Genomic DNA, 25774 nt, shown 5'->3' on the forward strand with positions numbered 1-25774 from the left:
CTTTGTTTTAGCCCCTTAATGCCGAGCGCCAGACAAGGTAACAACAAGTACCATCTTTTAACGTCTTTTGGTGTGACGCGGCCGGGGATCGAACCCCGGACCTTCTGCTCTCCGGGCGGACGCTCTACCACTAGACCACGGAGGCGGTCTCTCCATGACGGAATCGTAATAAATATCAATCCCATTTATAGTATGTTTTATCTTTTATCAGCGACAAAAAAGATATATAGAGAGAGATTATTGTGAATACTATTTATTTCTATATATACATAAAGTGGTGTACACTGGTGTACATATCGCATATCGAAAGTTCCGTGTCTCCCTGATGATAAGGCTGAAACATGTAGAACAATGTGTCGTGTAATTATTTTGTGAATTTCTTTATATATATTCCATTTCATTATTTACATTTCATTTCTGCAATATTTAACATTACCTCTTCGGTTCCCGACATGGGTACAATGTGAAGCCCATTTCTGGTGTCCCCGACGTGATATTGCTGGATTATTCAAAGCGGCGTAAAACCATATTCACTCACTCACTAACATCACCTCGGTAATCAACATGTTAAGTTGAGGTTCATGTTTCCATCTTGTTCCATTACAGGGTACAGCAAACAAACTGAACACAGATAAGAGATAATCACTGCATTTAATATAGGTCTTCCGATCGAGGTAATAGAAAACACGTTTGTTAAACATCGTGTTGATCAATATTCAGTTTTATCATGGCGTGTCAGCTTAATATGGACGGAAAGCTCAACGTGACGGATGTTGTTTAGCGATTTAATGAAACGTTCGATCACTGGTATAGAGCTGTCAGACAAGAAGCATAGTCGGATCCTGGTACAACTAAGGGACGCAACTCTCAACAGCTAATTCTATTGCCTTTGACGACTAAGCCCTTTCCTTCATCACAGATAAACATTGTTTTCATTCGGTTTTAATCACATTCGGTTTAATCTCATTAAAGCAATGAAATGGTTACTGGGTTTTTTTCTGTCAAACATTCCCATCTTTTTTTGTGGTATTTCATTGAAATAAATAATTCAAACGGCAATTTTACGGCCAGGCGGTCTCTGTATCAGTTTGATGTTGCGACCGCTTCACTTAACCCAATCCCTCACCCAATATGTGTGTATTGCACCATCTGTTGTTGTCTCTTGTCCAAGAATCCATGACGTGATGGCGTCACAAACTTATCATCGCCATCAGTGTTGACAGTTAAAAAAAAGTCGGATTTCGGTGTTTCCAAACAGGAAACAGGAAGAGCTTCGACAAGTCCACTCGCCTATAGTATTCACTATGTCGCTCAGTCGTTACACTGTCTACCTGTCGTTACACCGTCTAGCTGTCGTTACACCGTCTAGCTGTCGTTACACCGTCTACCTGTCGTTACACTGTCTACCTGTCGTTACACTGTCTACCTGTCGTTACACCGTCTACCTGTCGTTACACTGTCTACCTGTCGTTACACTGTCTACCTGTCGTTACACTGTCTACCTGTCGTTACACCGTCTACCTGTCGTTACAGTGTCTAGCTGTTGTTACAGTGTCTAGCTGTCGTTACAGTGTCTAGCTGTTGTTACACTGTCTAGCTGTTGTTACACTGTCTACCTGTTGTTACAGCGTCTACCTGTCGTTACAGCGTCTACCTGTTGTTACAGCGTCTACCTGTCGTTACACCGTCTTGCTGTTGTTACACTGTCTAGCTGTCGTTACACTGTCTAGCTGTTGTTACACTGTCTACCTGTTGTTACACTGTATATCTGTTGTAACACTATCTATCTGTTGTTACACCGTCTAGCTGTCGTTACAGTGTCTAGCTGTTGTTACACTGTCTACCTGTTGTTACAACGTCTAGCTGTCTTTACGCTGTCTACCTGTCGTTATACTGTCTACCTGTCGTTACACTGTCTAGCTGTTGTTACACCGTCTAGCTGTCCTTACAGTGTCTAGCTGTTGTTACACTGTCTAGCTGTCGTTACAGTGTCTAGCTGTCGTTACACCGTCTACCTGTCGTTACACTGTCTACCTGTCGTTACACTGTCTACCTGTCGTTACACTGTCTACCTGTCGTTACACTGTCTAGCTGTCGTTACAGCGTCTACCTGTCGTTACACCGTCTAGCTGTCGTTACACTGTCTACCTGTCGTTACACTGTCTAGCTGTCGTTACACTGTCTACCTGTCGTTACACTGTCTAGCTGCCGTTACAGCGTCTACCTGTCGTTACACCGTCTACCTGTCGTTACAGTGTCTGAGCTCCCCTCTGTAGAAGGCTGTCCCGGAGTTCGTCAATCAGCGGCTGAGGGTCGTAGTCCTCCCCGATACCTCCGTACCTCTCCGGCAGGTGCTCGGGGCTGATCCATTCATACAACTTCTTCAAATTGTTACCGTGGACGAAAATCTGAAGTGAAAAGAGTTATCATTGAACAAGTTATTACTCTTGACCAGATTAATATGCGAAAACAAGGACCCGATGTGCTGGCGTGGCTAAAGAATTGGACCGCCTCCGAGGTCGATCCCCGGCCGCGTCAAACCAATAGACGTTAAAAGATGGTACTTGTTGTTACCCTGCCTGGCGCTCGGCATCCAGGGGCTAAAACAAGGACTGGTCAGCTCAGGTGGTCCGGTCAGACCGCCTAAGGGGTCGGGTTCTCGGGTCCTTGTTTTCGCATATTTACCTCGTCAAGAGAAATCAATCGTTTGGTTATTCCGAAATTAACTTTAAAGTTTAAGTCTATAATCCGCTCTCATTACATTACAGTAACAGCTGAGAACCGTGAAATGTTCGTACCAGACGGCATCTTGTTTTCTAGCAGACGAGTATTCATCACGTGACGAGTCACGTGATCGCAACTCCCACACTTTAACATAGACTTACGACTGTTGTAGCTCTGATGTGATCGTAACTCCCATACTTTAACATAGACTTACGACTGTTGTAGCGCTTAGGTGATCGTAACTCCAATACGTTAACATAGACTTACGACTGTTGTAGCCCTGGAGTGATCGTAACTCCCATACTTTAACATAGACTTACGACTGTTGTAGCGCTGATGTGATCGTAACTCACATACTTTAACATAGACTTACGACTGTTGTAGAGCTCAGTTGATCGTAACTCACATACTTTAACATAGACTTACGACTGTTGTAGCGCTTCAGTCACTTTGTGGAAGGGTGTCCTGGTCATTATTTTTCCATCAAAATTGCAAAATTGCAAAATTATATATTACATCCCATGTTGCGGTAAAAAGCGACTATGCTTGTCGTAAGAGGGGACTAACGGGATCGAGTGGTCTGGCTCGCTGACTTGGCTGATGCATGTCATCGCATCCCCATTGCGTGGATCGATGCTCATGATGTCAATCACTTGCTTGTTTGGTCCAGACTCGATTGTTTACAGACCGCCGTCATATAGATGGAATATTGTTGAGTGCGGCGTTTAACAAACCAAAATCAACAACCAAATACAAACAAACAAAAGGGGGTAGCTGGGGGTGCGTACCCCGGCACTCATCTTCCCGAGGCAAGTGAGTTAACTGACTATAAAAGTGGAAACTGGACTTTTAAAGTCAGTTAACTCTCTTGCCTCGGGAAGATGCCCGGTACTTACCCTGGACGCTAACTTGTTCCTCATGAAGGGTCTTGCCAGTGCCATCACCATGCTAAAGTACCATGGCTGCCGTATAACGTGGAAACCCTTGAACCGACCCGGAAATGCTCCCTGAAAACATTAGTTTTATTCGTTGTATAAATTGTTGTAACTAAGAGGGTTAAAGATTTAATTGGTTTTACTCAGTAATATGAATTAGTTAGGTAATATTTTGCTGTTCAACAACAACAACAACAACAACAACAACAACAATATTCCTGAATGCGGCGTTCAAGAACAAACGAACAAACAAAACAAGTTCTAACAGCAGCATGTCTAATTACATGGCCTGCATTAGTGACACAGCGATCTACATCACCAGTGGACATCTTCTCGAGGCAAGAGAGTCAACTGACTATTAATAGTCCAGTTTCCACACTTCCTAAACTAGACTGTTCTTCCGGAGTTACATTTTGGCTGGATTAACGAGTCTCTGCATAGTCCAATCAAAATCGCGTAACGAACAAGACACCCGGTTCGTAAATAATATGGTCAACATGCAGATTTTGATAGACTACAGAATTTGCAAAGCATGTGTACAGGTCAACTGGGCGTCGACAGATATTTTGCAAATGTTTTCAAGGTTTTATCAAGTTGCTCGCGTGATTTTGATGCACCTCTTGGGGTAAGACCCGTTTTATTACAAAAGAGATCTTGATTAGCAATGAGATCGTCTTGACCGGGCGCCGCAATTTTTGTTTGAAGCAAATGCAGGTGATATGAGAGGTGGAATCTGATTGGTCAATAAGACGGACATGGTAGGGACATAATTCGTAATAGCCACTGGTGGCGCTACGATCGAGTCTAGAAATTCGGCAAGGTTGGAAGCTGGACTGTTATAGGGAAGATGCCAGTAATTATCACCACCACCACAACCAACAACAACAATAACAACAAACAACAACAAATAAACACAACAGCAATAATATTGCCGAATACGGCATTCAACAAACAAACAAACAATCAAGTTCTACCTGCAGCATATCCACAAGCTTCTTGATGTCCGACGCTTTCATCCGCATCGCTTGGGTGATGTGGTAATCTTCATACGTTTCCAAGACAACAAAGCCCCGGATCTGGTTCTCCTCATTCTCAACCAGGTTCTCGAGGAGGAACAAGAAGCTCGCCAACATCTCGTCAAAGGAGAGTTTGTCGTGGTCCCACGACCCAGTGTCGTAAATGATCACCACATGGCCCTGGAACGGAGGGAAGGTTCTCTGAGTGAGTGAGTGAGTGAGTATGGTTTTACGCCGCTTTTAGCAATATTCCAGCAATATCACGGCGGGGGACACCAGAAATGGGCTTCACACATTGTACCCATATCGGGAATCGAACCCGGGTCTTCGGCGTGACGAGCCAACGCTTTAACCACTAGGCTACCCGACCGCCCCGAAGGTTCTCTGAAGCGGCAGTTAGGAACAGTTCTTTACACATGATTTAATATTACTGTTCATATATTTTTTTCGCGAGTGAGAAACCTTCCCTCTATACCGAAATCTGTCATTTTAAACCTAAGACCGACTCTCCAAACTATGATTGCACGGTATGAATTGATATGTATACGGATCGTACCCTGATCGAACCATAATCGTACCCTGGCCGTACCTTGATCGTACCCTGGCCGTACCTTGATCGTACCCTGGCCGTACACTGACCGTACCCTGGCCGTACCCTGGCCGTACCTTGATCGTACCCTGGCCGTACCTTGATCGTACCCTGGCCGTACACTGACCGTACCCTGACCGTACCCTGATCGTACCCTGGCCGTACCCTGGCCGTACCTTGATCGTACCATGGCCGTACCCTGATCGTATCTTGATCGTACCCTGGCCGTACCCTGATCGTACCTTGATCGTACCCTGATCGTACCCTGGCCGTACACTGACCGTACCCTGGCCGTACCCTGATCGTACCCTGGCCGTACCCTGGCCGTACCTTGATCGTACCCTGGCCGTACCCTGGCCGTACCTTGATCGTACCATGGCCGTACCCTGATCGTATCTTGATCGTACCCTGGCCGTACCCTGATCGTACCTTGACCGTACCCTGATCGTACCCTGGCCGTACCCTGGCCGTACCTTGATCGTACCATGGCCGTACCCTGATCGTATCTTGATCGTACCCTGGCCGTACCTTGATCGTACCCTGATCGTACCCTGGCCGTACCCTGGCCGTACCTTGATCGTACCCTGATCGTACCATGGCCGTACCCTGATCGTACCCTGGCCGTAACCTGATCGTACCCTGGCCGTAACTTGATCGTACCATGGCCGTACCCTGGCCGTAACCTGACCGTACCCTGGCCGTACCCTGGCCGTATCCTGATCGTACCCTGGCCGTAACCTGATCGTACCCTGGCCGTAACCTGATCGTACCCTGGCCGTAACTTGATCGTACCCTGATCGTACCATGGCCGTATCCTGGCAGTAACCTGATCGTACCCTGGCCGTACCCTGGCCGTAACCTGATCGTACCCTGGCCGTACCCTGATCGTACCCTGGCCGTACCCTGGCCGTAACTTGATCGTACCCTGATCGTACCATGGCCGTACCCTGGCCGTAACTTGATCGTACCATGGCCGTAACCTGATCGTACCATGGCCGTAACCTGGCAGTAACCTGATCGTACCCTGGCCGTAACCTGATCGTACCCTGGCCGTAACCTGATCGTACCCTGGCCGTAACCTGATCGTACCCTGGCCGTACCCTGGCCGTAACCTGATCGTACCCTGGCCGTACCCTGATCGTACCCTGGTCGTAGCCATGCCGTACCCTGGCCGTACCTTGATCGTACCCTGGCCGTACCCTGGACGTACCTTGATCGTACCCTGGCCGTACCCTGGCCGTACCTTGCAGCAAATGTACCTCCAAATCCCAGTCTCAAAGATTATCTATAATTCTCAATAGAATCTGGGAAAGACGACTTTCTTTCTTCTCAAAATCTCCAAGGATTTGCTTGAATTTTGCAATTCAGAAAAGAACCAAGTTCAATTATGTCAAAACATTTGATCTTTCAACTTCCTACATTGCTATCCCCCATGACAAACTTGAAAATTCTTCAATCCTTGATCCATGGGAAATTTGTTACCATGTTCAGGACAATTGTCTAAAATAGAAGCAAATGTCATCTGAAGTTTACAAAGAAAACAAAATGTGAAATGTTAGACTTCCTCATTAATACCACCAGCATGTGGTGGTAACATGTAGGCAAATTGTGTTCCTCTCCTTGCTGATCGGTTTCTTAACGCATGTGAATCGGACTTTCTACTCGGATTCACAAAATCAAAACACGGGAATTTGGCCAAGAAGTTTAACTTAAGCTTCAGCTATATCAACCCGTGGAGGACATTTCCAAATTTGACGCAGTGACCAAAATGATGTCAAATGAGGACACCAGAAACGGGTTTCACACATTGTAACCATGTACCCGGACCCGGGCCTTCGGCGTGACCAGCGAACGCTTTACCCACTAGGCCACCCCACGTGGGTGAGTGAGTGAGTGCGTATGGTTTTACGCCGCTTTTAGCAATATTCCAGCAATATCACGGCGGGGGACACCAGCAATGGGCTTCACACATTGTACCCATTTCGGGAATCGAACCCGGGTTTTCGGCGTGACGAGCGAACGCTTTACCCATGAGGCCACCCCACGTAGGTGAGTGTTACCTGTTTGTCTTTGACCGGAAGCACCCCGGGGAACGATTCCTCAAGGGCGTGGCGCACCCCGTTGAAGGTCAGCTGGTCAGTGATGGACTGGTATTTCGACCTGAACTTTACATACGCTGCAGAATCAAAACATCAATATTACACACGTGAGTGAGTGAGTGAGTGAGTGAAAGGGTGGGTGGGTGAGTGAGTGAGTGGGTGAGTGAGTTTGAGTGAGTGAGTGAGTGAGTGAGTGAGTGAGTGAGTGAGTGAGTGAGTGAGTGAGTGAGTGAGTGAGTGAGTGAAAGGGTGGGTGGGTGAGTGAGTGAGTGGGTGAGTGAGTTTGAGTGAGTGAGTGAGTGAGTGAGTGAGTGAGTGAGTGAGTGAGTGAGTGAGTTTTGGATGGTGGGTAGCTCTTTGATGTTAGTGTGGCGGGGTAAGTGAGTGGGGTTTTAAGTCGGTACAGCAATACCACGACACCAGAATGGTCTTCACACATTTAACCATTATTGGGAATTGAACTCGTGCCTTCGGCAAGGCGATCGAACGCTTTAACCACAGGGCTTCAGCACTGTCCTCAGGGATCCCAGTAATTGACACACGTGCCCATTTTTCGAATGGAACTACATGTATAATTCCACTACCAATAGGCCCATCCCTAAAATGTGTTAATGACGTCATTAATCCTGCCGGAGAAAAAATAAGGTTTTTTTTTTCTTCTTTATTTATATTTTATGTCGGCAGTTACATATATACTGGAAACGAATAAATGAACAGTGAAAATTATAGGTAAATAAGCTTTACTGTCAGTACATCTGAAATTGCTTGCATCCAAATTCAACGCGTCAGAATCAAATGATGAGATGTGTTTGTGTGCATTGTGTCCAACGCGTATTTGGTAGACAAGGCTGGGAAGCCCATGGGAGCATATCATTTGACTGTGTCTAAAACTGAGTGTTAGCCTTATCCATGGCATTCGTGCGTGCACAATGATCAGTGTTCAAGTGGTCAAATGGGTTCTATATTACGCGGGCAAGGTGTGTTTGCATTAGTGTTTACAACGTTAGTGCTCCACAGAAAGCAGCGCACTTATCATCATAGTAGTTTCATATGCATGCCCCGATCTCCGTGGACTTGCTGATGACAATCATGTGATTGTGTGTAGGGGTGGTTTGTTGTTTAATGCCCCAGCAATATCCCAGCTATATGACGACGGCCTGTAAAGAATAAATTCTAGACCAGACATTCCAGTGATTGATAATTTGACCACCGAGTCTGACCATGACCTATGCCTTGCCTCTTACGACCAGCATAGGTTGCTGGGGCCCATTGCTAACCCGGAACTGGTTGGGTGGTGGATAGGGATGGGTCGAAGATAGGGGTAGGAATCGACTCTCTTCTTGTCCCTAGTTCGGGTAGATATATTGGGAGATGTTTATTTGATTGTTTGATGACGGCGGTCTGTATTTAATCGAGTCTGGACCAGACACAAAATTGGTGTGAGTGTACGTGCGTGCGCGTTTCAAGTTTTCTCGTATCGTTTTGATAGAGAAATATCGTTCAGCGCATTACGGATATATTGTAATTATCAATGACCTGATGGTAATCTACAGAGTCTACATATCAAAGGTTAACATCGATATGACTATCTATAGTAGAGGTAGAGACTATCCATAGTAGAGGTAGATGAGCTGAAATAGTGTCGCAGTACTATTCCATGGCATCCCAAAACACGTGATCACACTATCGACCATTGTTTACGTGTTCCCGGACAGATACAAATTGTGCATGATGTTTTACGACCCAGTACCCCTCATAATCATTCCATATTATTATATTTCTCTTTATATCAATCTATTACACTCAATGGGGCGGTGGGGTAGTTTGGAGTTAAAGCGTTCACTCGTCACGCCGACGACCCGGGTTCGATTCCCGACATGGGTACAATGTGTGAAGCCCGTTTCCGTTGTCCCCCGCCGTGATATTGCTGGAATATTGCTAAAAGCGGCGTAAAACCATATTCATTCACTCACTCACTATGTCACTCTGTCAAACATTGGTCTGCATGTGACTGACCCAATGCACGGATATAGATGTTAAAGTGTTTTCTTCTGTGTTGTTCGTGGATTTTACACATCGACCTTCGTCAGTCCTCCCACATCAACCTTACACGCCTCGATAAATCTTAAATAGTGTTCAACACGACCATAACCCCAAGGAACACACTCACTTAAAAATCAAGGGGACGGCGTGAATTGTTGCTCACAATATCGATCACTGGATAGGCGCGAATATTTACTGGCCGCCGTTGTATAGCTGATATATTGTTGAAACATAACAGAAACTTATAAAAATAAATAGCGTGTAGCTTTATTACCTTCCATCATGTCATACGTCTTCTTCACGTCAAACTTCTTCGTCCGGAGGAACCTCATTAAATATTTGTCCTCCTTTCCCCCAAAGTACTCCGACACAGCGTCCCCCTTCTCCGTGTCATCCTCATCCATCAGCATCTTCCTCAGTTCCAGCATCTTCTCACTCCGAACAGCATCTGTCTCATTTAGTTCCGACTCGGCCTTCTCCTTCAAGGCTTGAGACAGTTCCCCACACGGTGACAGGATCTCGCGGTAGAACTCTCGCTTCTCTTCCGAAGACTTTGTAGGCACGGAGATGTGACGCTGGAGGGCCGTCGGTGAGGGTTCATTCTCTACGGGCAGGGGTTGACCCTTCTCTATAGGATTACACTCCTCTCCATTTGGAACAGAATTGGAGGAATCTGTAGGACGAGGGTCTGTTGTTTCTGTGACGGTTGTTTCGGTAGCTGGTTGGTTGTTTGAGTCTTCTGTTTGTTGTTCATCTGGTGGAGGGTTAGAGGTTACTTCCGGTGATGGATGAGTGGTTACTTCCGGTGTGGGATTTGAGGTTACTTCCGGTGTGGGATTAGAGGTTACTTCCGGTGTGGGATTAGAGGTTACTTCCGGTTTGGGATTGGAAGTTTCCTCTGTTGGTATGGTATTGTCCTCTTGCTTTGCTGGGTTTGGAGTATCCTCTGGGACGGGAATACTGTTTTCTTTTGGGTTTGGTCCCGTAGTGTTTGTTCTGGTGTCTGGTTCACTCATTTTCATCAACGAATGGTACTCTGCCCACAAAGAGTCCCTTCACTGTTCAAAATAAAGCAATTATTTGATTATTGATGTAGTTAATTTGTGGTAATCGAATACATCATAGACATGCCTGAAAGGTAGGTGAGTGAGTGAGTGAGTGAGTGAGTGAGTGAGTGAATGAGTGAGTGAGTGAGTGAGTGAGTGAGTGAGTGAGTGAGTGAGTGAGTGAGTGAGTGAGTGAGTGAGTGAGTGAGTGAGTGAGAGAGTGAGTGAGTGAGTGAGGTCTTTGACGCGTAACACTTTAGTGAAACCCATGGGACAGGTATTGTTCTTACAAACAAAAAGCATAATAAGATCAAATATGGGGTTCCAACTCACGACGATAAAATGAATGAGCGAGTATTGTTTGTCTGTTAGTTTGTTGTTCTACGCTGCAATAAACAATATTCCAGCTATATGACGGCGGTCTGAAAATAATCGAGGCTAGACATCATGAGCATCAATCTACGCAATTGAGATGCGATGACATGCATCAACCAAGTCAGTGAGCCTGGCCATCCGATCCATTTAGTCATTTAGTGCGGCGTTAAACAACAAACAAACAAACAAATCTTACCCGGAACTTCGGTCGGATAAAAAACGCGAGGACCATTTGAAGCGTCATAAAATACCTTAAGCGGAGCAGTAAATGAACCCGTGTTCAACGTCGTGTGTGAGGGCTGAAGGGTTGATTTCCATGTCACATTGTAAAAACGCGATGTGCTGTCGAGTTGTGGGTTAAATATGAGTTCGTTGATCAGTATTCAGAGCTTATTGCTGACTTATTACAGCAAAGAATAACAAGAATTGGCTTTACTCGTTGAACTCTTTAATAGATAGGAATTTAGATTCTTTTTATAAGTTGAAAAAAAGGACAAAAGTACGCTATAACAGTCAAATGTTACGAATAAAGAATGAAAATAACACCAGAAACACCAAGTTCAACGTTGGCAATAAAGAACACCAGAGGGCGCTGCAATTTGTAACATATTCCGAGTTTAATCGGCTTTTTCCGCCGAGTATATGATAAATGTATGCTGAAGTGCTCAATGTATTACGTCACTCTGGGCGTCACGTCAAGCTTTATTTTGTTTTGACCATCCGGAGGTCACTGTTATTTTTTTCTGTAACATGTTGATAAATGGAAAAAAACAAAAAAAAAACAATAAAATTGTTATAAAAAATAATTAATTTTGAAAAGTGATATCTCAGTCAGAAACTACTGAAACTCTTAGATATGGGGCGGTTGGGTAGCCTAGTGGCCACGTCGAAGACCCGTGTTCGATTCCCCACATAGGTACAATGTGTGAAGCCCATTTCTGGTGTCCCTGGCCGTGGTATTGCTGGAATATTGCTAAAAGCGGCGTAAATCTATACTCACTCACTCTTATAAGCTATATTTTACAGGAAAAAAATGTATTTGATAAATATAGGACAGTACATTTTATTCAGACGGGTTTGAATAATCTGCAAAACAATCGCGACGTGAGGTAGGAGCGACACCTTGTGATGGCAAAGTCCTCACTGAGCCCCTTTGTGGTCTTGAATAGTGGGGAGGCAAGCTCACCCACTCCGCCACCAGGTGTCGCTAATACCTCACTAAGGGACCAATCTGAGGGCGTAAGAAACCGTTCCTCTCAGTTGGTTTTAATCAAATTTTATTTTCAATTAAAAATATCTAAAGTTATCTAAAGCGATATTATATCCAAACTATAAATTGTACCGGTGCTTTGTCATCACTAAAAAGATTTTTAGACGTGGTTTTATTTCAAAAACAAAATTGATTTATAAGTTATAAAAAAATATAATTCGCATAAAACACAACTGCTGATGGGAATCTTAGACAACTTATCTTTGAAAATAAATACATTTGCTTTCTTCAGCACAAATTTACAACATTTCAAGCACAGTAGGGTTCATGTGGTTTCAAATTAATTTTTTAACCCCAGTTTTTATTTAACCAATATATTTTTTAACAATATTCCCAGTCGCGGATTACTTTTTACAAACCGTTGCATGTATGAGTGATGGGTAATAGACCTAATTAAATTTAACATCAGTTCGTCAAATTTAAATACATACATGTAAAAATCAAACTCGGTATACTTTCTTTTGCACTTCAGTATACTTTCTAACACGCAGACAAATCTATATTTTATTTTTAAAAGACCAAATATTTATCTATCAGAATAGTGAGTGAGTGAGTATTGTTATACGCCGCTTTTAGCAATATTCCAGCAATATCACGGCGGGGGACACCAGAAATGGGCTTCACACATTGTACCCATGTCGGGAATCGAGCCCGGGTCTTCGGCGTGACGAGCGAACGCTTTAACCACTAGGCTACCCGACCGTCCCTATCAGAATAGACAGTTGTGTTATATGTTATGGATATATACGCAATCTGACCTTGCTTGTGTATGGGAAGCTACTGATGTGGTTACTACATCTCGTTACTATGACGACCAGTAGTCAGGAAGAATGAGTAGACTCCGGGTGATAAGACCTGATGTAGGCTGCCGGGAGATGTATATAGCCTCGCCGCTATCTACTATACTTCAACATTGACGTTATCGTGTTTCAGATATGCATTCAAGCAACAGCTGGTGGACATTGATCTTCCGATAACGCTGTAATGCCATTGAGATAACTTGCAGGCTGCAGAATGAATAAACAAATATACGAACGAACGAGCGAACGAGTGAGTGACTATGGTTTTACGCCGCTTTTAGCAATATTCAAGCAATATCACGGCGGGGGACACCAGAAATGGGCTTCACACATTGTACCCATGTCGGGAATCGAACCCGGGTCTTCGACGTGACAAGCGAACGCTTTAACCACTAGGCTACCCGAACGATCGAATGAATGAATAATAATTAAGAAATAAATAAATAAATAAATGAATGAATGAATGAATGCATGAATGCATGAATGCATGAATGAATGAATGAATGAATGAATGAATGAATAAATATATTTAAAAAAATGAATAAATGAATTATTCAGTGGGGCTTAGTTAATATAAGCTGCTATCTATCAGGTACAGACTAACATACAACTGAGTTAACAAAGAAATGCTACAGAGGAGAAATAATAGGATTAAATGAACGAATGAAATAAACATCGTGAAATAATCATTAAGTGCTTGCCATCTTTACTGGGTGACAAAATATCAAACACATTAAATCGAACAGACAAGAGTGGGTACGGTACTTCTTGTACAGCATGGCGACCTACCCTTGAAACGTTGTTTAGTGTGCACCTCGTGTCTTACAATGGATTTAACATATTTTCCTGAAACACGTTTTCCTTGTTTATTTCAGTGGGCGCAGCTGTATACATTATACAGCATGGGCGTAAACAAGTCGTGGTGCGAATGCGTGACGCGTACGGCGTGGATCCTCTCCATTAATCAATCACCCAAGGTTGTTTTGTGCAGTGTTGTGTTATTGCAAACCGTATGCCTCCTTGATATTGTCAACCATATTTAATCATTTACGACAATGCGTTGATATGATGTCACGTATCTGTGGACCCCTTTGCAAACAATGAAAACATTGAACAATTGGCCTGAACTAGCCAAGAAATATAATACTCAGTGTCATAGTAGATCGATGCTCATGATGTCAGTCATTGGTTTGCCTGGTCCAGACTCGAGTTCAAATTTTACATCGCGGCGGAAATATTACGGCCATAACGCAAAGATAATACTTGACTTTTCTTGTCACATGTTTTTTCTCAAAGAGTAACCTGCAAAGTTGATCTTTTCATGAGTGGCGCAAGGTTCCTGTTATTTGTTCCATTTACTATGTATTTTCTTGAATAAATTTTATCACATTTATCTGAAAACCTTAATTTCATTGAGGCAGATTGAATACATGTAGGTCTTCAGCAACCCATTCTTGCCATAAAAGGCGACTATGCTTGTCGTAAGAGGCGACTAACGGAATCGGTTTATGAATTATTTTTATAAACTTCCGGGCAAAAGACAGTGTACACATAAAATTGGCTTTGACAAAAAAAATCACAAACTTTATCAAAATAATGTCACTGGGCTAAACACAGTCTCCGAAACAAACTTACGTCCAAAAGACAACTATAATTACCATCACTTTTTTGTTTCATGTTCAGCCATCATGAAACATGAGTGGACGTGTTCTTTCTTTTCATGGCAATTTAGAGCGAACACAATATGGAGAATGTTAACCTGATTATATATTTGAAGATGTATATAGCATTGATCACTAGGTACTTAATAAGATACGAGTTCTTATAATAACAATGCGTTATAATCTATAACAGATACTTATGCACAAGCATACCTTGATGATATTTTTTCACCTTTGCTGTAGGATTTACGGTAATTCGTCAAAATGTGCTGGGGCGAACACAGGCTATTAATAATAGTATTATGTGAGGTATACAAGAGCGTGTCCTTGAATGAACAACATGGCTCTATGGCTGAACTTGTTCACGTTATGAATGAGGTAACGGTGCTTTATAATCGCAATGCTCACAGCTTAACCTCTCATTGACAGCCATTCAGCGGCCATGACAGACGCTTCACAAATCGTGTGATTGGTTCAAGGTCGTCTTAAATTGTTAACACGTAATTTCCGATCTTGAAAATGTCAAACTGACCTAGCTCTGTAAACTCTCTCCTACATATTGGTCTCTATGACATTCACCTTAGGTCTGACCGGATGTATAAACAGGCCTAAGGCACTTCTACGGAGGCCTCTTAGGGCCATATGCTTTTTAATTTTTTCTTGATATTTGCGGATGACATGTTAAAATAATACATAAGTTGAAATTCAAGACAATGATCATGAAATTTCAAGATAATAAGGTAACATTTTGTCACCGCTACCACTAGTTCATAACTTGCCCTCACCATTGTACATGTTCACTATATAAATGCATTTCAATTCCGTTCCGGCTTAAATTATTATCTTGAAATTTGAAGTAAGTATCTTGAAATGTAAAGATATTAACCTGAAATATCAAGAAAGTATCATGAAATTGCAAGATAATAAGTGGAAATTTCATGTTAATATCCTGAAATAATAAGACAAAAATATAAAAAAGTAAATGACCCTATACTATTCTCATATTTCAGAATAACGTTCAGAGTAACTTCTGAGTATGTTTTAATTCTGAGAATGTTTATCACTTCGGTCCCAGTTTCACAAAGTTATTTAGCACTATGAGTGTTGCAAGTTAATTTAACATAGACTGAAGTTGGGAGTATAATACTAAGAGCGTTACCAGGGTCCCAGGACGAAAATAGGCTAGTGTAGGTAAGAGCATTAATTAGCGGTGATGTGAGGTGAGGTGAAATGGGGTATGGCGCTGCGTTCAAGGTAACTGCACTTAAAAAACAATAGCTGTACTGTAAATGGTCTGATAGGTGAGGTGAAGTAGGGTTTAACATCGCGATTATTGAATGTATGCAACGTGTGTGTGCGCGCGCGCGTGTGTGTGAGAACTGAGCTCAGCACACACACGCACGCACGCACGCACACACACACACACACGTTGCATGCTGTAATCGTGACGTTAAACCCCATTTCACCTCACCTATTTGAACATTTACGGTACAGCAACTCCCAATCCTGTTCCACGCTAATGAAGCCAGGAAGTCAAACACGGGCGACACCAAAAGGATTGATATGAATCGCTGAGGATTACACTGGCTATATATACATGTATCGGACACCATCCCAATCAAATCGTGGAAGCAACATACTCACATATATATATATAGAACCCTTGATGCACCTCGCCCGTACTCACATACTCGAAGTCTCAGGCCCTGATCGTGTCACAACACGGAACTATCAGCTTTCAACAATACTAAGCCTATACTTTGATCGTACCACGTGACAACTCACAGTATCATTTGCTAGGCGAGCGAGATAAAAAGTATTAATATACCTGCGTCATGATCACTATATAGTGAGAAGCCTGTTTGATTGATTCCCGTTTTATGCGTATGCAGGAATGATTGACGTGATCTATCAGATGTGTTATGATTTTGCGTGAAATCTGTTTATATGCTTTCAGCCAGTGTGTTTTGTTTTTTGCGTTTGTCATGCAGACGTGTCAGTGTAGATGAAAAGTGCTATACCGCGTCATTCATTATAGGGGTGGGTGGGGTCAGAGGGATGCACGGATGAGGGTGTGGGGGCGTGGCGGGGGGACAGGGGGATTCAGTGTCACCCCCACAATATGCAGTCTCTATAGTCTTTAGGGGAGGGTCATAAAAATATTGCACATATTTGGGAAGGGTAGTGTCAAAATGAACATTTTATATTAAGATATAAAGTGTTTTGCATTTTGTGGGGTTTTTTTTTTGGGGGGGGGGTTATGAAAAAATGACCAAATGCGACAAGCATTGGGGAAGGGTAATTGTTTTCAGTACACAAGAGCGCATAAAAATAACAATAAAAGTGAACTCTTTAATTAATTTGATTATTGAATTACAGGAATGTCCTTATGGCGTTCACAAAGTCTGGGAGTAAACTATGTGTATTTGTTTAAACTATTAAGGGCTAAGACATTAAGCGAGTACAACTACCTCAGTGAGGCAGAATTAACCGTGGGAATTATGGGGTCCCCAGCAACCTCTGCTTGTCGTAAGAGGCGACTAAATGGATTGGGTAGTCAGGTTCGGTGATTTGGTTCATTATAAGTCACCATGTCCTAATTGTGTGACGATCCGGTTAGAATAGGTCTTCAGCAACCCATACTTGCCGCAAAAGGCGACCATGCTTGTCGTAAGAGGCAACTAACGGATCGGTTAGTCAGGCTCGCTGACTAGGTTGTTGCATGTCATCGTATCCCAATTGCGTAGATCGATGCTAATGATGTCAATCACTGGGTTGGCTGGTCCAAATTGGATTATTTACAGACCAACATCTGATTTTAATGAAATTGTGCCTGGTTTTTTTTTCAGTGATCCATTCATCTCATTTTCACCACTATTTTGCCTTTCACGCCCAATGGAATCTGTTTCGGTGGATAATCGAGACTGGTTATTCTCAGGCGTTGGCCGTTTATATTCATAATTTCTAGTGTCTCTCAGTCAGGAATGTGTTCTCCTGAGATCAGGTCAGTATGTTTGTGTGCAGTGACGTGCTACGAGGAAGTGAGTGAATGAATGTTATTTTACCCCGCAGTGAGCAATGCTTCAGTTGTATCATAGCGGTCTCTACATAAAACAGATGGTTGACATCATGAGCAATAATGCACGCCCACCGGATGGTCATCGCATCAGTGGGGTACGGGTGGCCCAAACGTCTGAGGGATGCAAGTCGCTGTGATGGGCCCGCATCACTTTGGCCTTTCCGTCACGTTGAAATGTAACTGACATACTTTTGAACGTTGCGCCAAATCACTCACTCACTCACTCACTCACTCACTCACGCACGCACACACACGCACACACACGCACGCACGCACGCACGCACGCACGCACGCACCCAACATCACCACTCACTCACTCAGACCGCCTCCGTGGTCTAGTGGAAGAGCGTCCGCCCGGAGAGCGGAAGGTCCGGGGTTCGATCCCCAGCCGCGTCATACCAAAAGACGTCAAAAGATGGTACTTGTTGTTACCCTGTCTGGCGCTCGGCATTAAGGGGCTAAAACAAGGACTGGTCGGCTCGAAGTCAGTATATTGTGTCTGAGTGGGGTATTCATGTTAAACCGCGGCATGGTATCTCAGTTGGCTAGCACATTAAATCGGCATCAGTCCGGACTAGTAAAAAAGCAGCCACACACACACACACGTGCATGCACGTCGCTATATAAGTGCAATATTCTTGGACGCGACGTTAAGATCAATTTCACCTCACCTCACCTCACTCACTCACTCACGTTTCATGGTGGCTAAACATAAAATAACAAAGTGCTGATGACTAATATAGTTGTCTTTTGGACCTAAGTTTGTTTCGGGGACTGTTTTTAGCCTAGAAACATTTGATAACGTTGGTGATTGTTTTTGTCAAATCCAATTTTCAAGTGTACACTGTCTTTTGCCCGGAAGTTTCTAAAAATCCATATATAAAATTACAGATAAATAAGATAAATATCTCATGTTCCAGTTATATGACGTCTGTAAATAATCGAGATTGGACCAGACAATCCAGTTATTGACATCATGTGCATCGATCCACGCTATTGGGATACGATGACATGCATCAACTAAGTCAGCGAGCCTGACCACCCGATTCCGTTAGTCGCCTCTTACGACAAGCACAGTCGCCTTTTACGGCAAGCATGGGTTCCTGAAGACCTATTCTACCCCGGATCATCACGGGGTCTAATATCTCATTGTTTTGCAGGGCCCGCGAAACGCATTGAAAGAATTTTCATTTTGGCTTCAGGATATTTTCGTAGGGCTGGACTTGCCTGAGCTTCGTGACGTTTAGAGAAGCAACCATAAAATCAGAACATGATCGCTGAAGCTAGGCTGTTGTCGTTCGTTGTCAGACTTGACTGGGCTTCTGTCTACTGATACCAGTGGTAAAGTAATAAACGCCGAGCTTGATGCGCAAAGAGTGGAACCAGTTTATTTTAACGCTTTTCAGTCTTTACCTTTCATTGGAAGAAACCTCAATGTTTCAACCAATCCATCAAATTATACTAAATACGATACCATCATTATGAGCTCAAATGTGATTGGCTGCTTTGTTTACATCAGCCAATCACCGGTAGCAACACAACGCTCACTCGTTTTTATCAAGATCAAGCAAGATGGTGCTCGGACAGGCTGTACGTTCGTTTGCGAGGAAGTTTTCCACCAGTACAGTGGCTAGAAGCCAACACTGGCAACAAGAAGGCGTTCCCGGAGCGGTAATTCATTTAAAAAACAAATCAGTAAAAAATACGGGGAAATTTCGTTCGAATAACTCTTATTTCTGTGTATTTATGTAAGCGGTGATTCTTGTCCTTGAAGGTCACGACATGTGATGATGTGCCGGCTCGGGCCATGTTCAGATCTCATATATGTCTTCTTTTTGTGTAGTTTCGTTTATGCTTACATTAATACCATTACTGGCTGTAGTGATAATCGGGTATTTTTCCAGCATTGCAGATATAATTCTGGTAAGGGCCCCTGGGCTTTTGGCCCATTGAAATTGTTCGAAATTTCCCTCTAATGGGCCCACATAAGAAAATTACAGGAATGATCTCTGACATTGAAATCCCGCGAATGATTGACTGTATCCATAGGAACGAACACGGCATTGATGAGAACACATTGATCACACCACTGTTCCTGTAATCACCATCATTTTTAGTTGCTTGCCTTACAAATACAAACATAAAAATTATTTTAAAAGTTTACGTTGTATAATGTGCCAAATTCAATACTACCACTACATCTCGCTTATTGTGACGGGGGCTAGGAGATATTTTCATTTTCCCGGTCACGAGATGTGAGAAACATGATATTTATTTTTATGTTTATTTCGACCAACCTTGTGTGGAAAAGCTGGAATAAATCCATGAAACCTGAAACTAAGCAGGTGTGGCCTTAGCACTCTGATGATTTAACTCCCATACGCAGTCCTACAAATTTACAATAGTGTTAACACTAGGATCTAGTGCTGGAGCGATTCATCGAATGATCGATTAATTGATCTATTTAGGAGCTTGAAATGTTTATCAATAGTAGTTCTTACTAATCAATTTGAAACACATATCTTCCATTACACTAAACATACTGTTTGAAATTTGTTTCTTGGATATAATTCAACATCTTTCACTTGCGAGACTCGCTAAATTTGTACCCGTAATTAATACAGGAAGTGTTGACACTGATCCACGTGAACATCTTGTGTTCTTAGCTTGTAGGTCATTAGCCAATCACTATGCAAGTTTATTATAGCTTCTGACAAGCTATTTTCTGATTGGTTGAGATAGAGTGAATCCCCGGTGTAGTGATAAACAGTCGTCTGTCAATACATAGCAGAGCGCACTTACATGTGCCATTACCAATTACAAAGGAATAATTATGAAGTCTTGAGGACCCGTGAAGATTCTGGGGTAGAAAAGGTCTTCAGCAACCCGTGCTTGCTGTAAAAGATGACCATGCTTGTCGTAAAAGGCGACTAAAGGGATCGGGTGGTCAGGCTCGCTGACTTGGTTGACGCATGTCATCGATCCCAATTGCGTGGAACGATGCTCATGATATCAATCACTGGATTGTCTGGTCCAGACTCGATTATTTACAGACCGCCGTCATATAGCTGGAATATTGCTGAGTGCGGAGTTAAACAACAAACCAACCAACCAACTTTGAAGTCTTGAAATGGAAAATGTTATATAAATCTATTCTCATGGGTAACTAATGAACAGAGGTACATTATGAAGATGTATTTTATTCAGTAGAAATTCTCTGTCATGAACTATTCGCCGATGTCAACCAGGAAATGGTTGTCATTCGTAATCAGTCCCGTTTCAAAAGACATGTTTGCTTTCCCAAGTAGCTGTTATCGATATGTGAACAATTTTAACAATTATGATGGATTGACTATCGATCTAACAGCTCTGATTATCGATATGAAATTTTAAAACGATATCCAGCACAACTGAGATCACTCTGTGCAGCAGGGGCCCTGGTCATGTATAATCCTGGTCCTGTGTAATCCTGGTCATGTGTAATCCTGGTCCTGTGTAATCCTCAAATAGCCTGGGACCCGTGAAGATCCGGGGTGGAACGGGTGTTCAGCAACCTATACTTGCCGTAAAGACTATGCTTGTCGTAAAAGGCGACTAATAGGATCAGGTGGTCAGGCTTGCTGACTTCGTTAATGCATGTCATCGTATCCCAATTGCGTGGATCGATGCTCATAACATCTATCACTGGATTGTCTGGTCAAGGCTCGATTATTTACAGACCATAGTCATGTAGCTGGAATATCGCTGAGTGCGGCTTTAAGCAACAAACAAACAAACCAAACCAAACCAAACCAAACAATCAAATAGCCTGGATAACTAAATAAATGATTCACTGTTTCAGAATTTGCCTTTTGGCATCAACAACCGCTACAAGCTGACGGCCTACTTCATCATGTTCTTCAGCAGCGGGTTTTCCGTTCCCTTCCTCCTCGTCCGGCACCAGATACTGAAGAAGTAGATGTAGTGTCCAGGCTGTATTTATAGGTGAGCAGCTCAAGACTTCAGGCAGCACATTGGTCAGGGGAAGACAGCAACTCATTGAGTTGTTGTTTAACGCCTACACAGCAGTATTCCATGTATATGACAGCGATCTGTAAAAAGTCAAGTTTGCTTGCTGTAAAAGGCGACTATGCTTGTCGTAAGAGGCAACTACTGGGATCGGGTGCTCAGGTTTGCTGACTTGGTTGATGCATGTCATCGATCCCAATTGCGTGATCACTGGATTGTCGGGTCCAGACTCGATTATTTACAGACCGCCATCATATTGCTGGAATATTGCTGAGTGTGATGATAAACAACAAACCAAAAAACCACCCAAAACCAATGTTTTCACAGAACAAATACCGTATTTTCTTGAGTATAATGCGCACTTTTTTTTGAAAATACACAGCTGTGTAGAAGGGGGTGCGCATTATACACAAATTATGAGTTTGGATGTTTTTTTCCCCCATGGAAAGACATTACCGTGAGCACGAAACACCGGAAATACCATGTCAACAAATCCATACTGAAGTACGCAAAATAATCATGTAATTACATTGTCTGGCTATTAAAAGTGTTCTTTGTATATCTGGACTTATGTTTGTAACTTATTTCATTAACTTTATTCAAAATTCCTTTTAATATTGTCTTTATTAATTTCGGCGAAATCGTGTGAAGCGATCGGAAGATCGCACAACTCACCGTTATTAACAGCAACCACGGTCAGAATACCGCTATTGACGCCTTGAAACGAACTTTAGTTGACAGAGAATGGATACAAATATCATAAATGACATACTTTGACTCGTTAAAAGTCATATTTGTTTTTGTTTGACGATTCTATGTCAACATGAAATTCTCGCGATCACGCGATCACGCGATCACGTGCGCGTGAGCCTTGACGGTGACTGGTCAGACTGGTTCCATGTAAAAAATAATACCCGGCAATAGCTATCAGCTGCTTCGCTTAGGGTTATTATTATTTTAAATATGTTTAGTAAAGGCTGCATATAATTAAGAAAATAATGGAATATATTATTCCTGATAGAAAAAATAGTTTCAGATACAATTGTTGGCGATCCTTGCATTAAAAATCCTATAAAGTTAAATCATTGGGTGTGTCTTGACCGAATCACCGGTCGATTCCAAGAAAACGTGTGTACAGCTGATTGCTGGTTCCGGCTAAGTTTACGAGAAAATACACAAGGTAATCTTAATCCCTAGATATAAAACAATGCCTAGCAGAACAATAAATACTATTTAAACGGTAAATAAACATGTCTGGTGATTTTTTATCTCAAATTTCGAATTTGTACTGACAAAGTTTCTCAGCACCCGTTCGTTTGCCGGACTTCGCTGAAAGGGTACGGTGTAAATTTTTTCTGCGCATAATATTCAAATTTCTTTTTTTCCAAAATATTGAACCAGCTAGAGGGAGGTGCGCATTATACATGGGTGCGCATTATACATGGGTGCGCACTATACTCAAGAAAATACGGTACATCTTATTACTGGGAGAAAAATGTCATCTTGACTTTATCCCAGGTTGTTGTTATAAATGTTCTGCCCAAAACACGAAAGGACATGATACCTGTTCATAAAAGTCTTTTTTTAATCTTTGTAATTTTTAAACTTATCCTCTCTCACAATATGCGTTTCTTGTTATTCCTCGATCCTGGTGTGGAAATGTCCTGGAACAAAGTTTCCAGCTTCAAAACCACAACTCGCCCCAACACATCTCATACATCACCAAGTCACCACTGTGATCATGGGTCACGCACCACTGCAATCCTGTGAGACGCGACCCCTGTGACCTGGTCACCTGACATATCCAGCAGCCTCGGGGGGCGGTCGGGTAGCCTAGTGGTTAAAGCGTTCGCTCGTCACGCCGAAGACCCGGGTTTGATTCCCGACATGGGTACAATGTGTGAAGCCCATTTCTGGTGTCCCCCGCCGTGATATTGCTGGAATATTGCTAAAAGCGGCGTATAACAATACTCACTCACTCACTATTCTGATAGATAAATATTTGGTCTTTTAAAAATAAAATATAGATTTGTCTGCGTGTTAGAAAGTATACGTAAAAGCGGCGTAAAACCATATTCACTCACTCACTCTGTTCTATCGCCTGGTGTACTGACATATACCTGATAAGAGAATACTTTTTGCTTTTGGGTTTTTTACACACTTGTGTTTACCATAACCATGAATACACGCTATGTTATTGAGTCGTCACGCCCCCTCTGCACTGACTGCAATCGCCTGTCTTCTCCACTTGACCCTCATGTTGTGGCCGTCATGGAGCATGGGTCTTCGCTCATAGGATCGCCATACTTCATCATTATCGACAAGTCGCTGTTCTTCGATTGACTGGGGTCATGTTTAGTCCTGTCGTCTAAGGCGCTGTGATTCGTTGTGCAGAGTTGCGTCCCTTTGGCACGCCAGAACCCTATGATTGTGGGTTCGAATCCCGGTTCGCCCCGATTATGTTTCTAGGTTTGTCAGCACCATACCCCTGCTCGCGGGTTTCACCGAAGTGGTAAACGTCTGAGACCTGCGTCACTTCGGGGTTTCCTTCCACATGACACACCGTGATGTAATACTGTTAAAAGCGGCGTTAAATCTAACTCACTCACGGTGTCCTGATCCTCTTCCTGCTCACCTCTGTCTTGTGCAGTGTGAGACAGGATAAGTTTAAAAATTTGTAAAATTTCAAATAAATTGTATATTTATATACTTATCCTATCTCACAATCTAAACGCCCACCCAACCATCCCCGCATCAGTTACACCAGCCTGTACGCTCTAGATTGAGAATTGGGGTGCTGGATGTGTCGGGTGATCAGATCGCAGGGGTCGTGTCGCATGGGATTGCAGTGGTGACTTGGTGATGTATGGGGTGAGTTGTGTTTTTGAATCTGGAAACTTTGTTCTGGGACGTTTTCCCACTGGGATCAAAGAATAACAAGAAATGCACAGTGTGAGATAGGATAAGTATATTATTATACAATTTATTTGAAAATTTACAAAAATTTGCACGGAGTTATTTTTGTAGGTGTGTATCGTGTAAATGTCACACTAAATAATTATTGCTATATATGTTATCACTACTCAGGAAAGTAGACAAGTATTTCCATCCCTGACATTATTTTCTGTCCCAGTGCCAAATCAATGTTTTTTTCCATGGCTGTCGTAAAAGGCGACTAATGGGATCAGGTGGTCAGGCTTGCCGACTTGGTTGATGCATGTCATCGATCCCAATTGCGTGGATCGATGCTCATGATATTAATCACTGGATTGTGTGGCCCAGATTCAATTATTTAGACCACTGTCATATGGCTGGCATTCGGAGAACAAACAAACAAACTTTCCTGGAATCTAGCAGGTCCATCGAACTTTTGTCATATTTACTCATCTTGTCTTCTGTTTCAGCTGCTGTGTGAAAGGAATAGACGATTTGGTCATGAACAACCTCACAACTCTGTCATCTGTAGGAGTTGCATCTTAGATATTATGGAATCTCACTATTTTTCTGTGGCATCGCACAAATTGCCCTCAGGACGTCAAGACCGTGGAGATTCAATTTTCTGAATTTTTGTTTTGTTTATTTCAAAACATTTACCCTTGGAAGATGTATTAAATCTTATGTAAATGGAAGTGGTGTTGTCTTTTGTGACTATGGGTCCTGTGTCTTTTTATTCTGTGGTTTATCAACATCTTGATTTAATTGTTGAATGACCTGTGTCATCTTTAAATTAGTCCATCGATAATTTCAGTGTGTTCTGGAGCGAGGAAGGTCGGTGGTTCGATCCCTGGTTGCGTCAACCCGAAAGACGTTAAGATATTGTACTGCTTATTATCCTCCTGCCTGGTTTTCTGCATTAGGAGCTAAAACAAGAACTGGTCGGCTCAGAGCCAGTGTACTATGTCTGAGAGGTGTATCCATGTTAAACTGCGTTGTGGTATCTCAGTGGGCTAGGGGGCGGTCGGGTAGCCTAGTGGTTAAAGCGTTCGCTCGTCACGCCGAAGACGTAAAACAATACTCACTCCCTCACTCCCTCAGTGGGCTAGCACTATTAAGTTTGTTTGTTGCTAAACGCAGCACTCAGCTATATGACACCGCCATAAACCTATGATTGTGGGTTCGAATCCCGGTT

At 42.9% G+C, this 25774-nt stretch overlaps 1 protein-coding gene across 3 annotated transcripts; it reads right to left on the reverse strand.

Annotated features, from left to right (window-relative positions):
• Positions 1–240: 240 nt before the first annotated feature.
• LOC124115431 (retinaldehyde-binding protein 1-like) lies at positions 241–16331 on the reverse strand. 3 transcript variants are annotated; one of them, XM_046476427.2, is made up of 6 exons: positions 16203–16331; positions 9681–10464; positions 7325–7440; positions 4634–4855; positions 3621–3731; positions 241–2408 (listed from the first exon to the last, which is right to left on the reverse strand). In XM_046476427.2, the coding sequence occupies exons 2-6, from the start codon at positions 10426–10428 to the stop codon at positions 2250–2252; spliced, it is 1356 nt and encodes a 451-aa protein (XP_046332383.2). In that variant the 5' UTR covers positions 10429–10464; positions 16203–16331; the 3' UTR covers positions 241–2249. The 3 variants fall into 3 exon arrangements, with proteins under 3 accessions (XP_046332383.2, XP_046332384.2, XP_046332382.2); XM_046476428.2 differs by having other exon boundaries at positions 16246–16303; XM_046476426.2 differs by lacking the exon at positions 16203–16331 and adding an exon at positions 13687–13823.
• Between the last annotated feature and the right edge of the window lie 9443 nt (positions 16332–25774).

Source organism: Haliotis rufescens, unplaced genomic scaffold (genome assembly GCF_023055435.1).
Source record: "Haliotis rufescens isolate VD_foot unplaced genomic scaffold, xgHalRufe1.0.p SCAF_120, whole genome shotgun sequence".
Taxonomy (NCBI): Eukaryota; Metazoa; Mollusca; class Gastropoda; order Lepetellida; family Haliotidae; genus Haliotis; species Haliotis rufescens.